General features: G+C 50.4%; 1 protein-coding gene across 9 annotated transcripts; it reads left to right on the forward strand.

The window, feature by feature from the left end:
- Positions 1-4,560: 4,560 nt before the first annotated feature.
- On the forward strand, positions 4,561-20,018 carry ABCD4 (ATP binding cassette subfamily D member 4). Of its 9 annotated transcripts, none has more exons than XR_010028301.1 (19): positions 4,561-4,611; positions 4,842-4,966; positions 5,083-5,210; positions 5,406-5,545; positions 8,687-8,803; positions 9,094-9,219; positions 9,903-9,953; positions 12,539-12,633; positions 13,562-13,683; positions 14,531-14,622; positions 14,806-14,895; positions 15,162-15,370; positions 15,665-15,756; positions 15,941-15,977; positions 17,056-17,105; positions 17,386-17,438; positions 17,792-17,868; positions 18,974-19,139; positions 19,294-19,327. XR_010028301.1 is itself a non-coding variant. In XM_063160307.1 (19 exons), exons 1-19 carry the CDS (start codon positions 4,595-4,597, stop codon positions 19,387-19,389), a joined length of 1,833 nt encoding a protein of 610 aa, XP_063016377.1. In that variant the 5' UTR covers positions 4,561-4,594; the 3' UTR covers positions 19,390-20,018. The 9 variants fall into 9 exon arrangements, 7 of the variants coding, with proteins under 7 accessions (XP_063016377.1, XP_063016378.1, XP_063016379.1 ...); XM_063160307.1 differs by having other exon boundaries at positions 19,024-19,139; positions 19,294-20,018; XM_063160308.1 differs by having other exon boundaries at positions 15,165-15,370; positions 19,024-19,139; positions 19,294-20,018.
- Positions 20,019-20,317: the final 299 nt, after the last annotated feature.

Here is a 20,317-nt window from a genome sequence, read left to right on the forward strand (position 1 = left end):
GTGTGTGCTGAAGCCCTTAAAGTGATGCTCAGAGAGCAATGGTTGGGCTCTGCAGAGAAGTCCTGTGAGGCACCCTCGGGTCTGTGCATGCCTGGGACAGTGCTGGACCAGCAGACAGGTCTGCTTCAATCATACTGAAAGGGAAAGAAACAAACTATAGGAAGTTTTCAGCCAGGAGTAGCAGAGCTGGAGTGATTAAATTATAAATAGGAGATGATGTGAGGAAAAAATCTATTTAGTGGTGCTGAGGTGAGAACTGGCAGGCAGGGATATTCAAGTGCATCAACGTCAGCAAGGGACAGCAATTAACAGGAGTGACTTCAGCTGAGAAAAAAAGGAGCAATACAGACACAGAAGTATTTGGCCTGAATTTGAAGACAGCTTAAGGGCAAGGCCCAGTCAGGAGTTTCATCTCCCAAGGGAAGTGGGGAACTTGCCTACACATTAGATCCCACCTTGGACAAGAGACTGGAGGCCCCTAGGTCTCTCTCACACCCTATAGTCCTGTTCCTTTGAAGTGAATCAGAATTTAGGGTTCCCCATCATTCAGCACTCATCAGTGCCTCCTCCTTCCCATCCTGCAGAGAACACCAAGGGCTCTCATTGCTGTTCTCCTCTCTCCAACTTAAAATAACTCCTTGTGGGACATGGGGACATCAGTGCTGTCTTCTGAGAGCCACTCCCTGTCCCTCTCCTAATGGTTACTGCTTCCTAGTTCATCTTCTGGGTCATGTTCAGCACTGACCAGTCTAAAGCACTGGGACACACAGGAGAGCCAGGTCTGCTTGATCCCCACCCTGGGGAACCAGAGCCTTGAGAATAGGTCCCATCTCTAATTCACCTCTGCTCATCTCGGGGCTCTTTTCCCTTCTGGCTTCTGTCCAGCTGGGCTCCCTTTCTCTTCCCATTCTGTGAGATAGGGGGAAAGTTTGAACTTGGTGTTGGCACTGCGCTCTTGCTCCACGAGGCCTCTGTGAGGCTCCCAGGTGCACAGGAGGACATTAAATGTGAAACAGCAAATGAAGTACCATAGCACTGAGCAAGGACCAGGAGTCCTGGCCACATCCTGTGGTCCTGGCCATAGGTGGGAGAGTGGGGGAGAGCTGGGAACTGAAGGAGATTCAAAGTCAAGATCAAAGCATTTCCCTCTGAAGCCCTAACACTCTCCTTCCCTCCCACTTGCACATAAAAGCACTCTGCCCTCAGCGGGCTCTCCTCTGGGGAGGGTGGGTGGGTGGAGGAGGGGTCTCTTCCCCCCCCCTTTTTTTTTCCTGTGTTACTAATAATTCTTCTTATAGGTGAAATGCCGAAAATCCTTGACCTCTCCTCCCCCGTGCCTGCTTCTTACCCAGATCCAAAGGGCCCAAAGCCGTTTCAATGACTGAGTTCATGGCAGACCTGGCCTGCTTTGGGGGTGTTACCAGCCAATGCCAGCATGGGGGAGATGCAGCAAGCAAAGCCTTTGAAGTGTACAGTAGAAAGACACTGTTAGAGGCAAAGCACAAGGAAGGAGGATTGAAAAGAAAGCAGAGCAGTTTGGCCCACAGGAGGGGGAAAGGCTAATTAAGACAGAGAGTGTGGAGAAGGAAAAGGCAGAATCATTAAGATATCACAGCAGGAGCCCGTGGTGTGGCTCCATGGAGGTTTAAGCCGTGCTGAGCCTGGCCTATGCTGTTTGCTCCCCCTTGGTTTCCCATTCCCACCCTCTGCTTTGGGGTGGCACAGGAGTGTGAGGGACTCTCAGTCAGTTCAGCTTGCTGATCCAGCTGAAAATTATCTGGTTTAGTTCACACCCTAATATAGACAGAGCTGAAACTCAGGATGGGAGTTTTTATTACCCCTGCCTTACTAATGATCTGACGGAGGGCTAAAGCTTGTAGGTGACCCCACACTGAAGAAGCTGCAAGCTCTGGTGAGGACAGGTACATATGAGGAGACTCGAAATTGGAAACATGGGCAGGAAATGGTGGATTCAGTTTTGGAAAGCCCAGGAAGGGGATAATCTTCTGGCAGTGCTTCATTACGCAACATCACAAAGACAGCAGCATTAAGGAAGAGCTGGGAAAGAGGGAAAGCAAACTACAAATTCAAGGCTGCAGTTTTGTGTTTCTTTCTGTGATGACAGAAACTGCTGCTTGCTTCAGAGGACACCCAGGACCACTTACCACACAAAGGCAGCACAAGATGGGTTTGTCAGGCTTCTCCCTGCATCCCAGCTTCAGGCCAGCAGGCAGAGAGGGACCACAGGGAAATGGAAACATGGAGGGGCAGTGGGGAACGACCTGAGCCAGGGGCTGGGAGGCCAGGGATGCAGGAGGGTCTGGCTTCCTTCACTGGTCCAGGGCAGGGCAAAAATGCATGGAACAGGCAGGGGAGGATGGGGGATGGGATGTTTCACACCTAGCAAGCAGGAGCAGATGGGGCTGCGGTTAAACACCACAAGGAATTAACTTGCGCTGCCTCAAGGAGCCCAGGACGCAGCAAGCCAGGCCCAGCTCTCCCTTCCCTGGCTTCATGGCATACACTTCGGTGACAGGTTAGCAATGCAGAGGGGGTTTCTCTTGGGTCTGTAGCTAGTCAGGGAGCTGAGATATGGCCCTTCAGTGCAAACAGACCCATAAAACTCTGCTCAAGTTGTGATTCCCCGGTCCTTTCCCAAGCCCTGCCCCCAGGCACACACTGAAATGGCCATGGTGTTTGCTGGGGGAGAAACGTGAGAAGTAGAGCTGGAGTGCTGTAAAAGATGTAAATGTTTCTGTGCTGACAGCAGCTGAGTGTCTAGGGCACAGCCTCGGAGGGGGGATGGAGAGGCACTGAGAAAGCACTTCTCTTTTGTTCTTGATCTTGGCTGCCTTAGGAGAGTTCCCAGGAAAAATCGTGAAGCTGATACGCCAAAGGGAGCTCACAGCTTGTGCTTTATCAGGGGGAGGTCGTGGGGTGCCAGTGACAGAACAAAGGGCTGGGAGAAGGAAGAAGTAGGAGGGCGGGCTTGGGACCGACAGTTGTGGCCATCTCATCTCTGTGTTAGATCCTCTGACTGTCCTGGCGCTGGAAAGCCATTTCATCAGTCGAGGAGGGAAGGGAAGGAATATCCCCTCATCATAAGGTGGACAGCAGAGCAAAGGAGTCAGTTTAATCCTGGTAACCACTGACAAGGTGACCCACACAATTGCCACAGCTGCAGTACTGCCCCATGAGAGGATGTGACTGCCTAGGAGCAAACGTCACCCAGGTCTGATGCAACAGCTGAGAAAAAACCCCATGATTCTTTTAACATAAAAGTTAGTCATCACTGAGGTTTTCACAGGGCTGATCTCTGCCCTCTGGAGCTTAACCTTTAGGTATGACTGATAGCATTGTGAATTCCAAAAGAGATGAGAGAAGGGAGATGAGAGCAAGGAGAAAGGGACACTACTTAGAGACAAGGCCATTTGCTGAGGAAACACACTGATGTGTCTTCTTTCATCCCTGAGAGCATACACTGATACACTGATTTTGTGAAGTGTGAAGTATGAATTATCTGGACCACTGAGCAGGCAGCAGCAGAGCAAAGATGAAGGAGATGAGGATGAAGGAAGAGAAGGAGGGCTGGGAGGTAGGGAAATGGCAGAAGAACAAAGCTACTAGGCATATGGGAAAAGGGACCCACAGGGTACACGCAAAAGCCCAAAGGCTCTGCAGAAGAAATGGCATCAACTGGATGGTAGGGGAGAGACACATGAGTAAGGAAGGCATGGCAGCTCATAGGATATCTCATCTGTAATCACTAGGTTTGTCCAGAAATTTACTTGTTCTGAACTATTTCATGGCTTTTTGAGTTATGAAACCAGGTTCCAACCCAAACCTGACAAAAAAAAATTAGTTGGTTTCTGTGTTAAAACCGGGGTCACTGAGAAGCCAGAGAGGGTCCATTCACTGACACTCATTGATGCTTTCTTGAAGTCCCTCCCTCTGCCGGGGGTTCCGCACTGCTTCGTTCGTTCCTGCAGCAGGGTGGGGAGCACGCCCTGCCATCACCATCGCGCTGGGGATCGCTGTCCAGTCCCAATGTCCTGGCCTGAGAAATCCCCTGCAGTGGTCACTGCCAGTTGTGAGTCCTTTGGAAGCAACGTGAAAGTTCACTGCCCACCCCAAAACAAGACGAATGTGCAGAATCAGTACTGGTGCTTCTTTCTTGTCTCCTCTGTAACAGGCGGGCATAACCTGCTGCCCAGGGCGACTGTCCCTCATCCCCTGGGATCCGCAGAGGGATCAGTTCGTGCCTGTCCAGCTCCTTCCTCAAGAGAGGCGTTTGTGCCCGGTTCTGCGGCCCTACGGCTGCGGCTCGGCCCCGGACCCTGCCCGGCACCACGGTCCGGCTCTGTGAGCAGGCGGGGGCAGAGGTGAGGGACGCGAGCGCAGCCACCGGCCCGGGATGGCCGGCCCGCCGGGATGGCCCGCGCGGCTCCGCCGTGCGCTCAGCAGCACACCCGCCCGGCGCCGCCAGGGGGCGCTGTGCCGCTGGGCCGCGGGGGAGAGGCGGCGCTGGGCGGGAGCTCTGTGGTGACGCCGCACGCGGAAGCGGCGGCAGCGGCGGTGGCCCCCGGCGGGGCGGATGCAGGGCGAGGAGAGGTGATGAATATTCATGAAAAGCGCCCGCGGGGGCGGTCTGGCCTCCGGGCCGGGCCGTGCCGGGCCGGTCAGGTCCGGAGGGCGCCGATGGCGGGGGGCAGCGGCAGCGCGGGGCGCGCCGGGACCCGCGGGCGGTGAGGACGGAGCGGGCCGGGCCGGGGCGTGGCGGAGGGGAGCTGGGGTGGGACCCCCGAGCTCACTGCCACCCCCCGCTTCTCCCGCCGTTGCAGGGCTGGCTCCCGGCTGGACGGGCTGTTCCTGCGGCGGTTCCTGCGGCTCCTGGCTGTGCTCTTTCCCGGGTGGCCCTCCCCGAGCGTCCTCATGTTCCTGACGCTGCTCGGTGTCGCCTTGCTGGGTGAGCCCGGGTGGCGGGGATGGGGGGCTGCACCCCACGTCTGCTCCCTGTGGTCCCCACTCTGCCTTGTCACCGCAGTCCATCAGTTCCTTCCCCTTCTTGCCTTTCTTCTCCAGAGCAGCTGGTTATTTACCAGGTCGGCGTCATCCCCAGCCAGTACTATGAGGTTCTAGGGAACAAGGACTTCTCCGGATTCAAAACATTGACTGCTGTTGCTGTGACCCTGATCATTGTGAACTCCACGGTAAGAGCAGAGGCTCGTGTGTCTTGGGAGAGGAAGAGAAAGCTGCCCATGGTGCCTGGCATGATCTTGGTCAGAAAGGATTCAAGTCTGCCCATACGCTGGGTCACTAGTACAAACTGCTGGTTTTTATTTCATTTTGGAAAAATGTTTGTTCTCACTTATCTCTTCCCATCCATCTCTTTGCCATTGTTCCAGCTAAAAAGTTTCGACCAGTTTATCTGCAATGTGATGTATGTGAACTGGAGGAAATCCCTCACTGAATACCTCCACAGCTGCTACTTCCAAGGCCAGGTCTACTACAACCTGCTCGTGCTGCGTGAGGACATCGATAACCCGTAGGCTGCTGGCAGCTTCTTTCAGTATCTTGCTTGGCTTCTCCTGGGCTGCTGCGCACCTTTTCCCGACTCCTCTTTGTCTCTGGGTAGGGGCTTGAGCCCTAGAAGCTTTTACCATCCAGGCACAAATCTAGGCACCCTCTTCTACCCTGGTGGGAGGTGATACCTATTGCTGGGAATTCCTGTGACTGCCAGTTTTGGGGGCGGGATGTCTCAGCTGCAAGGAAAGTGGATGCCTGTTGGAACAGGGCTCTATCTAGTGCTGCTATAAAACACGCTGTCTGCAAACTCAACCCTTGACACTGTGGGATGTTGCAAAGGTTGGAGTGAGCAGTGCCTCTCCTTTCTTTCACACCACTGGTGCATTAGGACAGTCCCTGTTCTGTTTGAACTTCAAACACCAGGATCTGCAGCTGAGCACAGTTCAGTTGTATTTTTGTGGTTTGATAACCCATGGGAGCCAAATCCAGGAAGGGCTTTGTTTTGCACTCTATGAGGGCTGCATTTCCCTTTCCTGTTCCTAGGAAGGAAGTGACAGTGGTGACTTGAAATATAAGAGGAGGAGCATTCAGTCTCCTTGTGGATCCCAGACCCACCCCCAAGAGGTCTCTCTCCAGTTTGCTTTGTGCACTGCTTACTGCAGAGCTGTTGATCTGCCTGGGCTGCGCTGCAAAGGTCGAATGCCCTTCCTCACAGCTGTGTTTGGACCTTGGCCTTCCAGCTTGTCCTCACACACGGGGCCCTGCTGTCATCGTTGCACACTGTGAGAAGCTAAAAATCCTATGTTAGACACCATGTGAGAGGTCACAGAATCACAAAATACTCTTAGTTGGAGTGGACCCACATGGATCATTGAGTCCAACTCTTTAACTGAGTAGTCCACACAGGATTGAACCTGTGGCATTATTAGCACCATGCTTTAACCAGCTGAGCTAATCTCAGTGTAGAATCTCCCTGTTTCTTCCCCCTCCAGAATTTAAATTTGTTATTATTAAATACTAGCTGAAAAACCAGAAATCAAAGGGGAATGTTTTCCAAATAATGTGTTGTTATACCATTGTTTTGAGACTCCAAGCTCTCCTCTGCTGGAGTGGGCGCCTCTGATCTAGTGACTGCATTGGTGACATATCTCATGTTGATGGCAAGAGGAGACCATGTCCAGGGAAAAAATTGCTGTCTTGCAGAGACTCCTAACTCTTGCTAATAGCGGAAACTTCAAGAAACTGAAGCAGCTTCTGCAGTTCTGCTGCCTGTCCTTGCTCCTTCATTGCAGAGCAGGGTGGTTTGTGTGGCTGCTGCAAGAAAACATGCTGGGTGTCTAAGGGGAAGCAGCAAGCAAGGGGAGAGTGGTTCAGCTTGGGTCAAACAGCTCCACACGTTGGGCAGTAGGTCATCATTATCAAGCTGATGCACTTCCAGGTTGCTGTTGTGTTTACTCCCAGTATCATTAAATGTTCATTTCTGATAGTGTTTTCAGTGGCATGGAGTTACAAGGAGAGGTTAAAAAACATGTTTGTCACCAGGGCATGCAGCTCTTCCCAGGCAGTGCAGCACAGTGAAGCCAGAAGCTCCTGCATGCCTGTCTTTTTCTTTGGGGATACAAGTGGAAGCGAAGGACAGAGGCCCCCTCACATGATTATTCTGCTCAGGTTTATTTTTAACTAGGGAACATGTTCACATTGTGCAGTGAAATGTAGGAGACAACTGGGTCAGTCTGCCCTGCAGCAAGAGACAGCTCTCATGGCCTTTGCAGACCAAATGTGTGGGATTACTGTGGAGTATGTCTCATTACACCTTGCTTCTGCTCCAACTTCAGTCTTACTGTTTAGTGTGGTTTTGGTGCCACTGCCAAAATTCTCTTCATCTTGCAATTCCTTGATGAGAGCTTTTTCCCTGTAACAGGTACTTAGAGAACAAACCAGAGCAAGAGAGACCTCCCATTATGCAGTGCAAACCAAACTGAGTGTTAAATGCATGGAGTCACCCACTTTGAAGGAATGAAGAGTGGGTTCTGAGTGGCGTACAAGCACATACAGCACCTGCTAGGGCATTTGAGTTGATACTTTCATGTATTTTCATTACATGTTACTTAATAACTTGTAAAAAGCAATATCATTGGATGAGACTCTAGCACAATTTAAGTTACAGTTTTGTGGGAATATTACAGTCTGAGGAGAAGGAAAAATGATGACTTGAGAGGTCAGTCAGGGTGAGAGCTGTCCCAGAATTAAATCCATTGCTGTTCCAGAACTGCAAAAGTGTTTAAAGATGAGTGCCTTCGTGGCAGTATCTGCACTGAGACTATCCAAGAGTCCATCCTTGCTCTTCATTCTGAACTCCAGCATTACATTATGCCCTTTCCACTGGAGCTTAGCACAGCAGACTGAAGCCTTCATCCATGTGCTCTGGACAGATGAGGTGCTGAGGAGTAAATACACTGAAATTCTTCCTAGTTGTCCCAAGTGCAGCTCCTGCTCAGCAGTGGGATAGATGGGACTTGAGGGTTTGTCGCCCATGTGCTGCTGCTAGTGAGGTGAGAAGGCTTGGTGTGCTGCTTCCTGCTCTTGTGGGCTGGGGTGGGTGGGAGCACTTCCTTCTTTGCAACAAAGGAACCAGAGGCACTCCATGCAGAGCCAAGGGATTGGCTCTTGTGAAAGGGTAGCTTTGATGGAGGTGTTTGCAAATATCCAGTAGCTGGTGAAAGCCTGGCCTGTGCTCTAGCCTGTCCTGGTGGGTCTGACGGCATCTCAGTGCAGTACTGAAGGTTGGAGGGAGAGTCAGTAGTTTCTCATAGTATGGGGGTTGTTCCAGGAGAGGAGTAAAGGACAATGATGCAGAGACCTTCAGCACAAGTGTTGAACAATGTTGAAAGTGGAACAAGGGATAAATACAAGGACCAGGTTGAAAGCAATGGCAAGGGTTGTTCTTCCTGGGTGCCATGAAGGCCCTTTGGTGGGTCCTGCTGGGCCATGAAAACAGTCTCCTGTGGGGAATCTGCAGATCCTTCCCAGGTAAGGTTGTTCACCTGCTGCCTGTCCCATGTTCATGCACTAAACAGCCTGCTTTGTGCCCTGTTAGGGGTTTAGTACTGGCTCTTGCTTCTGGGCTGTAATGGTGCCAATGGCTCTTTGTGTTGAGCAGGGACCAGCGCATCAGCCAGGATGTGGAGAGGTTCTGCAGGCAGCTCAGCTCCATGGCCGGCAAGCTCGTCATCTCACCCTTCACACTGGCCTACTACACATACCAGTGCTTTCACAGGTAAGGATGTATCCTGGCCCTGCTTGCACACCTCTTTTCGGTGTTCTGTTTTTGGAGCCTGCCACCCACATTATAACTCCCCAAATGGATATTTGTACACATGGGTGAGTGGTCTCTGTACTCCAAGGAGAACTCTGCCTTGGGGATGCTGGGATGTGCAATGTTGGCCCCAAACTTCTGCTGTGAAAGCCAAGAGAGGTGCCAACTGAGGGCTCTGATTGCTTGAGCCTAATGGTGCAGGAGTGTCCTTTTGCTTGGATTATTGGCTGACTTCTGTTTCTCCTCTGTAGCACAGGCTGGCTAGGCCCGGTGAGCATCTTTGGGTATTTCATCATTGGGACGATGATTAACAAAGTGTTGATGAGCCCAATTGTGTCTAAACTTGTGCAGCAGGAAAAACTGGAGGGAGATTTCAGGTGAGTCCCAGCAGAGCTCTGTTTTCACTGCCTCTTGGCAGCTCCTGTGAAAGCTGCTTTTTTGTCACCGTTCAGGGCTGTGTATGTAGCTAATTCTCTTGTCTGTGACTTTCCCCACTCTCAGAGAAGGCTGCCTGTGCAATGGTGCCTCAGAGTCAGTGTACTGAGCCCCTGCCAACCACTCACAGCCTTGTGTCATGGCAGGCAATGCCCTTGGATCAGTCTCAACCAGTCTTTCCATATGCTCTGCAACTCCCCTCCTCCCCCTTGCTTGCAGGGTTGGCTCTGTGTGCAGCAGGGACTTTGTACTTTTCCCTGGGGTTCAAGGCATCCAGGGACAGCAGCATTAGCTCTTACGGCCCAGGGAACCCAGCCCAGGGAAGTTGGCTGTGGTGATTTTGTATGGTGGAGATGCTGGACTAGCAGCAAAGAGTAAGCCCAAGGGCTAAGAAGATGTGCAGAGAGAGCAGGATATCAAGCAAATGTACCACTGAGCTAGCCCGAAATGATGGCACCTCATGTTAAGCCTTGGTCTCTGGTGCCTTTCTGAGCCTGTTGAATATTTCTGTCAAGAGATGCCTCAGATCACTGCTCTAACATACAAGATAAGTTTCCTCTAGGAATGGTTTTGGCTACATAATTCACTGAGCATTTGTGCACAGTTATGTTTTTTGGTTGTACAGGTTCAAGCACATGCAGATTCGTGTCAACGCAGAACCAGCTGCTTTCTACAGGTTAGTAGTGTTAATTTCTTTGTATCCTCAAAAGGATTGTCCCAGTTCAGAGTGTCCTTGTTGTGTTCACATATCCCAAAGGAGCCCAAGTTCTGTTGCTGCAGCTTTCTATCCCTTCCACTGCCACATCATACAGCCCTGACACTCGGTTCTTTGTATTCTGTGCATCATATGCAGAAATAATCCACAGCAACTGGAGACAGCTATCTTTCCTTTGCCTCCCTTCTAACATCCTCAGAGGCAGATACAGATTTGGTGCTGGCTTAGAGATCATTACTGATGTTTTGTTTGGTCCTTCCCTGGAAGATTGCTCAAAGTCTGATTGCATCTGGTTCTGCTGAGGACTTGTTGCATGTTGCTTCTGGCCCCATCCTGCTGCTGCTTGCCTGCATGTCTTCTGTGGGTGTGCTAGCTGCTCCTTGGCCACCTCAGCTCTGCTTTGCTCCTCTTGCTCAGTCTGTGCCCTGACCCTCCATATGCTGTACTGGCACTCTGAATTTTCTCACTGCCATTCACCCCAGAGCTGAGCACACCATCAGGAGCCCAGCAGCACCTCCCCCATTTAGTGATGCCCTGAAGCCTGTTGAGCTGCTGCTTGGTTCAGCAGGAAAAGAGGCATGAATTTGGTGTAGCTTGTGTTGGGGTGGCAGGAGGTTGTTGCTGCTCTCTTGTCATGAGTCTGGCTTTGCCCTATACATTGTGGAATTGCACTTCTTCCAGGAATTGTAGCACATGTCCTCTCTCTGGTCTCCCCTGCCCATGATCTGTATCTGGCTCCTTCATGCTTTATTGAGTGAGCATTTCAAGTGTTGTGCTGCTGTCCTCACAGTGGTTTCATTCAAAATCACTGATTTCATAACAACTTACATTGACAGGCATGAAACTCATTTAAATAACCAAAATCAATCTTGGTTTGCACTGGCAAGTCTTGAGTTATTTCTTTGTACTCTGATTCTTACTGGTTGATGATAATTTTTGTAATGAAAAATATACTGTAATTACATGCCCTTATTTAAGATGCAGTACTTTCCCTCACAATTTTGATTTTTTTTAAATTCTATTACTAAGTAGAAAATGAAAAGTGGATTATTATACCAGTAAACAGAATGTTTTGGTTCAGTACAATGTTTTAGTAGAAAAGTGTCATTTTGTGTGCAACTAGAACTTAGGTGTGTTGCACACAACCAGGCATTTTCATGGTATACATCATAATTAAAAATAAAGGAATTTTTTAAAAGGTTGCATTCCTAGAATCCTGCAAGAGGAGGAGCATATGGTGAGTGGCTGGTTTTGATTGCTCAACTTCTCTAGCTTGTGATCTTGTCCTCTTAAGACTGCCTAAACATTGCTTTGGTAAAGGAAGAAACAGAAGCAGAGCACTGCCACCTTTTTACTTCTTTTGTTACTAAGTCCTTGGCAAACTTGCTTTAAAAGTGAAATGAATGGGAGGAAAAGAGGAAACCAGTACAGCAATCTCTCCTCATCTGCAACAGAATAATAGCTCTAAAACAAAGGTCCCTGGTTCCTTTCTCACCTTTAATTCCTTGTATCCAAGCCTTTCTCCTTTCCTAATACATGGAAAGTAAAGACTGCAGCTCAGTAGTTACCTGAGATGTGCTGTAAGGCAGTAAAGCCAAACTGAATTCTAACCAGGTGCGTTTTTGAGAACAAAAATGTATTTTTCTATGAACTGAGAATCTTTAGAAATGAGACCTCAAAAATCTTATTTTGGATGTTTTTGTGCCTCTTCTGGCCTTATCTTCTTGGGCCCTAGTGACCCCCTTGTTGCATAGATCGTGAGTAGTGGACACAAGCCTGTGTTGGATGTCAGGGGCAATAGGTGCTATGGCAAGTGGGTGACTGGAATGAGACGTGGAGCGCTCTCTGCATTTTGCCACCTGAGGGCAGCCCAGGCCTTGCAGAGCAGCAGCAGGAGCTGTCACACTTGCTTGAAGGTGGTGGTTTAGGAGATGCCTCCTTGCTCCTGGCTCAGCCTGGCCACTGGAGTATCACCTCTAACATGTGAGGTGGGAGACCTGATGGAGATAGCCCTGGGAAAGGGGAAGTTGTGGAGCTGGGGTACCCATACTGGGGGTAGCACTGCTCAGGACTTGCCTTTGTCCCATTCCTGTGGAGTGGGAAATGGGAAGAGGTGGGCTAAAGCTGCTGGCCATGCAGGCCATGTGAGCTGATGATCACCCCTTGGACTCTCCTCTGCCCTCTCCTGTCTGGATTCAGCTGTGTAGCAGTGCCATGCCTCTTTTCCAGCCAGGCTGTATTTGGGAACTGTGTTTGACTTTGGGTGTACAGTGCTTTAGGCTGGAGCCTTCTGACAGTGTCTGGCCTGGCTTTACCTGCTCCTGCTGCAACAGCAGCAGGCATGGGCTCTGGGGGAGATTTGTAGGACTGCTTGCTTCAACCAGAGTTCCGTGACGATACCCTTCAGGAACACAGTCCTGGCTGTTCAGTTCCTGGTCAATAAAGAGTTTGTTAGTCAGAGGCAAAGGTGCCAGGCCCGTTCAAAGCTTCAGTTTTAAAGCCCAATGTCCTAGGATGTCTGGCATGTTGCAATGTTGCTTTTACAGGGCTGGGCGAGTGGAGCACATGCGCACAAACCGGAGGCTGCAGAGCCTGCTGAAGACCCAGAGAGAGCTGATAGGGAAGGAGCTGTGGCTATACAGTGAGTGGGCACACTGCGGGGGGGGAAGTGGGATGTGTGGTAACTCTATTCTGGTGGCCCACATGCTGGGAAACTCTGCTGGTAGAGCAGTTGGGTGGGTGCTGTGTTTTCTTCTTCTGCCTTTTGCTGCTCTATGAAAGCCCTGAGGGTGAACAGAGGGTGCCTCCTAGAGTGCTAAAGAGGAATCCTGTTGTGTAAAAGCCTCATAAAGAGGCAAAGTTGTGGGGGACCCAGAATCTGACTTTTTTGTGGTGCAGGTGTTCACACGCCAAGAAAAGAGGCTTGAGCTTTGGGCACTCAGTATGTTGTTGGGAGCTTGGAAACTTCTTTCCTATAGAAACTGTCCCTTAAGCATAGCTGTTCCCTGAAAATATTCCTTCTCCCTTTTTTACTGAGTTTTTTCTTTAAATTACTCCTATAAAGACAGCTCTTCCTGATCTCAGCAGCACAGCAAGCTTCTGGGCAGTGTAATGAAGGGAGAACTCTGAACAGCAGTGTCTGTGGGAATTTGGAATCTTTTGTTTTTCTGCCTCTGTGCTCCCAAGACACACTTCATGGCAAACTGTCTCACCCCAGAGCTTCCTTTTTGCCCTTCCTTCCTGTTTACTGTGAATCAGTCAGGCCCCTGAAGCATAGCAACAAGCAGGCAAAGTGCCTTTTGCCCCACAGGAGTCCCTGAGCTGTGTGTCTGGATGACGATTCGCTGCTCAGGGGCCTGCCCCAAAGTGCTCTTTGCTTGGCAAATGCATTTTCACCCTGGTGCTTGTGCTATCCTGCAAAATAGGTTTTTCTACTCTGGTTCATCATAAAGAGCCAAGGCAAGAACACGGTTCTTTCTCTGACGGGGCTCAGGGTCAGCACTTGGGCCTGGCTGGGACAGAGGTTTCAACTTTAACTCACTGTCTTCTTTCAATGTGCTTGTGCCCAGTTGGGATCAACACCTTTGATTACCTGGGCAGCATCCTGAGCTACGTGGTCATTGCCATTCCCATCTTTTCTGGTGTCTACGGCGACCTGAGTCCAACAGAGCTCAGTGCCCTTGTCAGCAAGGTGAGCTAAGGGTAATCTCTGTGACCCCATTGTGGAGGGTGAGCAGGCACTGAGGATGGAGGTTTCATGTGGTGCTGGTGGCCCTGGGACTAGATAACCTGCAGCACTTGATCTTCAGGTTAGACTGTCCCAGCTCACAGTGTTATGGAAACAGGAGCTTGTAGGCAGCTGGTAGGTGATTAACTTGGGTGTGAGAACTGTCAAGGACACATTTACGTGTTTCCTGGCTCTGACCTCAGTGTCTAAAAAAACCAGGAGGTCAGAAAGCCTCTGGTTTCCAGCAGTGCAGGTGGAGATGGGGCCTGTGCAGTGCTGTGGATCTGGGTTATGCCCTGGGCTACTGCCTGTGGTGAGCCTTGCCCCCAGTGAGGCTGAGCTGGCTTGCATTCACCTTCCTGACCTGACTCTTTATGGATACTCAAAGCTGGCTTGTGATAGAGAATGCAGAGCTAAATATAGCTAAGTGGGCACTGCAGGCTGAGACACCCTGCTCTGAGCCATATACGGTGCTGAGGCAGGGCTGGTGGTGTGGATCTGTGTGACTTGGGCAAGCGTGCTGGGCCCTAGGCAGGCCATCAGGCACTCTGCAAACACCATCCCTGGGTGACAGGACATGTGTCTAGCTGGCAGAAACTGCTGCACTGAGCAGGGAAGCCCTGCTTCTTTCAAATGTGGTCATCTTCACTCCCACCGTCCTGTGTGACTTCACCACTCCTCATTCATCCTCCTGAGACAGCTGATGTGGCCAAATGTGTGGACTCCTTGGCTGCCTCTTTGCAGTCATGGAATAAGGGTCAGGGCCCCAGCTCAGCTCTGACCCTTACTCTGCCATGTGATTTCTCCCCAGAATGCCTTTGTTTCCATCTACCTCATTGGCTGCTTCAGCCAGCTCATAGATCTCTCCAGCACTGTTACTGACGTAGCTGGCTACACACACAGGTGAGCTTATCTGTGGGCACATCTCTGGAGGAAAGGGCAGTGCAGAACAAGACTCTGCCCAGGTCTGTAATAAAAAAAAACCCAAAAGACTTGTTGTTTGTGTGCAAGCATGGGCAAGTTTGGATATTGTGAGGAGGCTGCTGGAATTGTCCCTGGCTTTCATGCAACCTCTTGTATGTCTAGGATTGGTGAACTACAGGAGACCTTGCTGAGCCTTGGCAGAAAAGAAAATGGTAACTACTCAGAAGCCAAAACCAGCTGGGATTTGGACAGGTGAGTTGCCTCTCAGCAACTGGCTGGCTTGCAGCTTGGATGCCAGAGTGTGAGGTTGCCATGGGAGGAAGGTGACCCTTGGTGTCACAGTCTGTTGCATGCTTTTGGTTGGAGCAGGCAGTGTTCACTGTCAGTTGTCATTCCCAGGGTGTGTGGGGCAGGGCTACTGTCAGAGGCACAGGAGATAGAAGGTCCCTGATTTTTGCCAATCTCAGCTTGGTCACTTACCCCCAGATCTCTTGTTCTTTGTCTTGGTGGTGGCCCAGCAGCCATTCTGGGGAGGACCCAGTGCCAAGGGACACAGCTTTCCTTCTGGAGCGAGTGACACTCTCAGTACCATCCTCTGGCAAGCCGCTCATCAAGGACTTGAGCCTCAGGATCTCACAAGGACAAAGTGTGATGATTGTGGGAAACACTGGTACAGGGAAGACCTCTCTCCTGAGGGTCCTCGGAGGGCTCTGGGAGAGCACACGGGGTGAGGACTGCTACTTGCCTCGGCCGCCTTCTTCTCAACCAAGGCTACCCTGAGTTTGCAAGGTGGCAGTGTGGCAGTTTGTGAGGCCAGTGCCACCATGTGATGGTGAATGTGTCACTGATACACTGTTTTGAGCCACCCATCTCTTGTCACACTCTCTGGCTCTCATTGCTTTGCTCTGTGTTGCAAACACACTTTTGTGGGGTCTAGTTGACTACTTTATGGGACAGGACTACAGGGGGCAGTGGGAAGTTCCTGCCTGATACTGCAGATATAATGAGTGTCTCTGTGCAGGGAGCATCAGGATGCTGACCTGCTTTGGCCCCCGAGGAGTGGTGTTCCTACCACAGAGGCCCTTCTTCACTGATGGAAGCCTGCGTGAGCAGGTGAGCCCAGGGTCTGTCTTTGCTCTGGCCTCCCAGCTGTGGTCATGCCCTGCAAACCCTGCAAGAGGGAGGATACCTGTGGGTGCTCCTTCCCTTGTGCCTCAGTTCATGTTACTGCATCTCTGATGTTACTGCATCAGTGTCCAGCTCCCTCTGACATGGTTTCTTTTGCTCTGTTAAACAGGTGATCTATCCCCTGAAGGAGATCTATCCACTTTCAGGTTTGTGAAAATCCATTAGAGCAATTAACCAATGCTGTGGTAGTGCCTCACTGTCCTGTACCCAGTGCAGCTTCTTCCCTGCTGTAACCCATCAGGAACATTCATCCATTTTGCTTCTGATGCTCTGGTGTTCCCTAGATGATTAGTGTGTGTTAAGGTCAATTCTGTGTCCCCCTCATTTTGTGAGACAGCATACTCACTGGATAAGAACTTGCTGTCTTAGTATAATGAGGACAAGTTGGCCATGCTCTTCCTGCTGTGCTAGACATGATAAATTTTGCTGTTGGGATACATCTGATTTGTTTGGTACAGTCTGACTTTCAGCAAGCCGTATTTGCCTTAATCTTATTTTCCATCCACCTCCATCTTTTCCACTTTTTCAAAATGATGTCCCATGGCTTTGCACATTGTTGTGGTCAGAATATATGGATCCTTTCCCTTCCCTACCCTTTTCTGAAGCCAGACCACACGTGGTCTGCTGTAGCTTGGGAGTCACAATCTTGCTGAGAGTAACTACAGCCCTCAGCTACTGCTGTGGCTCTCCAGCAGCTTCAGAGAGGTCCATGGCAGATGCACAGCCCTTCCTCTCAACTTCCATAGATGCTAACTGTACCAGCTCAAGTGTATGTTCTGCTCCACAGCTGACTCACCCTGAGGTATTTCTCTTCCACATAAGGTCCTTTTGCTGGCTCTTACCTGAGCCCTGTTCCCATGACTCCACTGCTTGTAGTGTGCAGTCTCAGCTCTGAGAGAGTGACTGGGCAGGGCCTTGGCAGTTGAAGCCTAGATCCTTGTGTTCTGGCTGTGGCCATGAACTGAGGCAAATCTCAGGTGTATCTGTGGAGCCCAACTACTTCCTGGTATGCTACTCACAGGCACAGTTAACACTTTCAAGGAAGGTCAGTCTTTGGGGCTATCTCTGCCAAAGCTCAGGATCTGCTATAACTAAGTGGTCAGGTCAACCACATTGAGCCTCAGGAGATATTCCAGTTCTTCCCTCCTGCCTCACCAACTCCTTCATTCAGCAGTGGCCCCAGCACACACTGCCTCTCCTTATGCTGCATGGCTTTCTCCCTAGGGTCTGCAGATGATGAGAGGATTGTGCGATTCCTGGAGCTGGCTGGGCTGGTGAGTCACTGATAGCACTGCTGCCTTCTTTCCTGGTGCCACCAGCGAGGGAAGAAGGGATGATTTCTTATGGCAGCACAGCATGATTGTGTGCTAAACTTATGTGGGGACATTGTGCCTGGGACACAATTGTCTATGGGACAGAAAGAGGAGGAGAAATATGGTATAACTTCAGCTCAGCTTGGGAAAGTGAGACTGGCAAAAAGCGGGTGGTTATGCTCAGGGCCATAGGCTTGCAGGGTTGGGGACTGTGTTCACAAGTCTGCTGTGCTCTCTGTAGACTGATTTGCTGGCAAGGGCTGGAGGACTGGATGAACAGGTGGACTGGAACTGGTAAGGGAGCCCACTGTCTGTGTGCATTTGGGTGATTTCTGAGTGGGGAACACTTCTAAGCAGATGCACATTGCTGTTGGATTTATCTGTGTCTATCTGTGTTCTGTGAGATGTGGACACTATACATGAGCAAAGCCTTCATGGCCCAAGCATCTGTGCCAACAATCACCTGCTGTGGTGTTCTGCAGGCAGTTGACCGTTTACAGGGGTGCAGAGCCAGTCCCAGTATGTAGGAGGGCACAAGGGACACACAGGGACAGTTGTTTGCTGGTGTCCAATATCAGAAGCCTTAAGATTTTCAGCAAACAAGCTCTGTTTCTTGAGGAAGGTGTTGAATCTCGACTGTGCTGCAGGTATGACATCCTGTCCCCAGGGGAGATGCAGAGGCTCTCATTTGCACGGCTCTTCTACCTCCAGCCAAAATATGCAGGTGAGTGAGTGACTACAAAAGAGGGGAGAAAAAAACACAAGGCCTTTGGTGTATAGAGAAGCTGGTACAGAGACAGCTCATGAAATCCCTTTTGTTTTAGGAACATGTTTTGTCTTGGCTGTTATTTTAGCAGCATAGCACACAGAGGATTCATTTTTGAAATGTGAAAATGTTTCATTATTTGTGCAGATGGTGGTAAATCAAGAGGCTGTACATAAGACATTTTCTTCTTGGGGAACTGGTGATTAATGTTCATGGTCCATGTCCAATGGCACCAGAAGAAGAACTCTGTCAGCCTGCTCACCAGTTGCTGTGAAAGAAGGGCGTGTGTTGGGGAGTGTGGCAGCAGCTGTCATATCTGAAGCTCTCTAGCATCTGTACAGTTGTGGAGCAATATGGAAAATTTAGCCTTGATGTGGCAAAAGAAGACAAGGAGCAGTGGGACAAACAGTCCTGAGAGACCACAGAAGCATCTGTGATTAGCTAATGGGGCCAGTTCCTTAGGCTCTGCTGGGGGCTTGAGCCTGTGGAGGACTTGCCATGAGGGCCAGGTTGGATGTGGGTGAACAGAGCCAGTTTCAGTAGCAGGTAGCTATGTGTAAGTACCTCTCTTTCCCCTGAAGCCCGTGACACAGCTAAGTGATGTCTGGGCAGAAGGAACCTGTGGATGGCAAACTAAAAGCTGCAGAGATGATTTGAATTTATTTGCTCCAGGTCTGTAGTATTTACCCTTAATAGTCAGGAAGGTGCCACAGGCCATCCTACCTGCTCCATGTAGGGTCTGTGCTGGAAGAGTACACTGACTGCTGTTCAGCCTGGCACTCCGGCACGTGGGCTGCCTGGAGAAGCTCATGTCTTGGCTTTTGCCATGATGGGGATGAGGCAGTGGTGGGCAGCTGTTGAGGGAGAGGAATGAGGTGAACGGTGTGGTTTGGATGGATTCAAGTACTTGAGGGGAAAGACAGCTTTCCTAGTTGCCTGACACCAGCTGTGTCAGAAGAATACCAGAGTCTTAGGTTTCTCCTCACTTGCCTTCTGCAGATGCTCTTGGTGAGCTCCAGCTAATATGTGAAATGTTTTTGGGTGTTGCTGTTCTTGCCTACAGGAGATGTCTGGTTGGGAGAGGATTTGTGGGGCTCATGGCTTTTCTTTCAGTGTTAGATGAAGCCACCAGCGCCTTGACAGAAGAGGTGGAGCATGAACTGTACCGTATGTGCCTTCAGCTGGGCATGACACTGATCAGTGTGGGACACAGACCCAGCCTGGAAAAGGTGAGACAGGGAGGCAGTGCTGCATGCCTCCCTCGTGGTGCTGAGGTAGAGAGGGTCTCTGGCAAGCAGAGGGGAGTGACTAAGGCTGGAGGACCTCACTGGGGGTGGACCGTGCCCTTGTAGAGACATCCCTCAATGCGCTGTTGAATTGCAGTTCCACAGCTGGATTTTGAAACTTCATGGGGAGGGAAGATGGGAGCTCACTCGATGTGAGAAATTGAAGCGTCTCCCCTCTGAGGAAGGATACTGAAGAACTTGCCCTTGTCTGGCCAGCCACAGAACCTGCACATGTGTGGAAGAGCTCTCAGTAGCAGACATGGAGCTGCCAAGCCAGCAGCTGTGTCAAACAGTGTAAGACCAGTTCCTGGATTTTGCTGATGGACACAGAGTATGTCTGAACTCCAGAGTATGTCTGAACTCATGGTGTGGAGTTCTGCCAAGAGTAGACACAACCATGCCACCCTTCTCCCAACCTCCTTCTGCCTCCCTGGCACTCACAAGAGAAAGGAGCTGAGCTCCTAGGCTGCCCTGAGAGAAGATGCTGCCTCATGGGTCTTGTAGAAACAACAGCCAGAGAAACCTCCACTTTGTCTGGAATACATTGGTGTGAGGTTAGAATGCAACCTCCTTTTCTGCTCTGTGTGCCTTGTGAGGAGCTCTGTCTTGGATACACAGCTCTGCAGAACAGATTTATGTACCTTGTGGCTCTGTCAAGAATTGTGTTTGCCAGCAGGAGACAAGGGCATGAGAATGCTACCACAGGGCATGTCTCTGCTTTCTTTGTAACACACACTACAGGTGAAAGGAACATTTTTGTATTAAAATCTGGGGCCTGTTTTCAAACTTTTTATGGAGAAGAATCAATATTTGTTAACTGGACTGTTGCATGTTTTCTTTCTGGGGTTTGCTTTAGAGGAAATGCTTGTATATTGGCAGTGGTCCTGGACAAGACTATTTCAAAAAAGAGCAAAGCAGAGGTAGGAGTAGTATCCCTATCCAGGGCTGGAACATCCTGCATGCTGCTACCTCTGCACTACTGCAAGGCACAAGGAACCTCAAGGAGGGCTTTCTGCCCTCTGCTTTCATGGAATGAAACAGCTTATCTCCCCTTACTCTTTGCCTATGATGAGGCATGTTCTCTCCTTTGTCTACATGGGTGTATAGAGACAGGTTTTGAG

Source organism: Melospiza melodia, chromosome 6 (genome assembly GCF_035770615.1).
Source record: "Melospiza melodia melodia isolate bMelMel2 chromosome 6, bMelMel2.pri, whole genome shotgun sequence".
In the NCBI taxonomy this organism is placed as follows: domain Eukaryota; kingdom Metazoa; phylum Chordata; class Aves; order Passeriformes; family Passerellidae; genus Melospiza; species Melospiza melodia.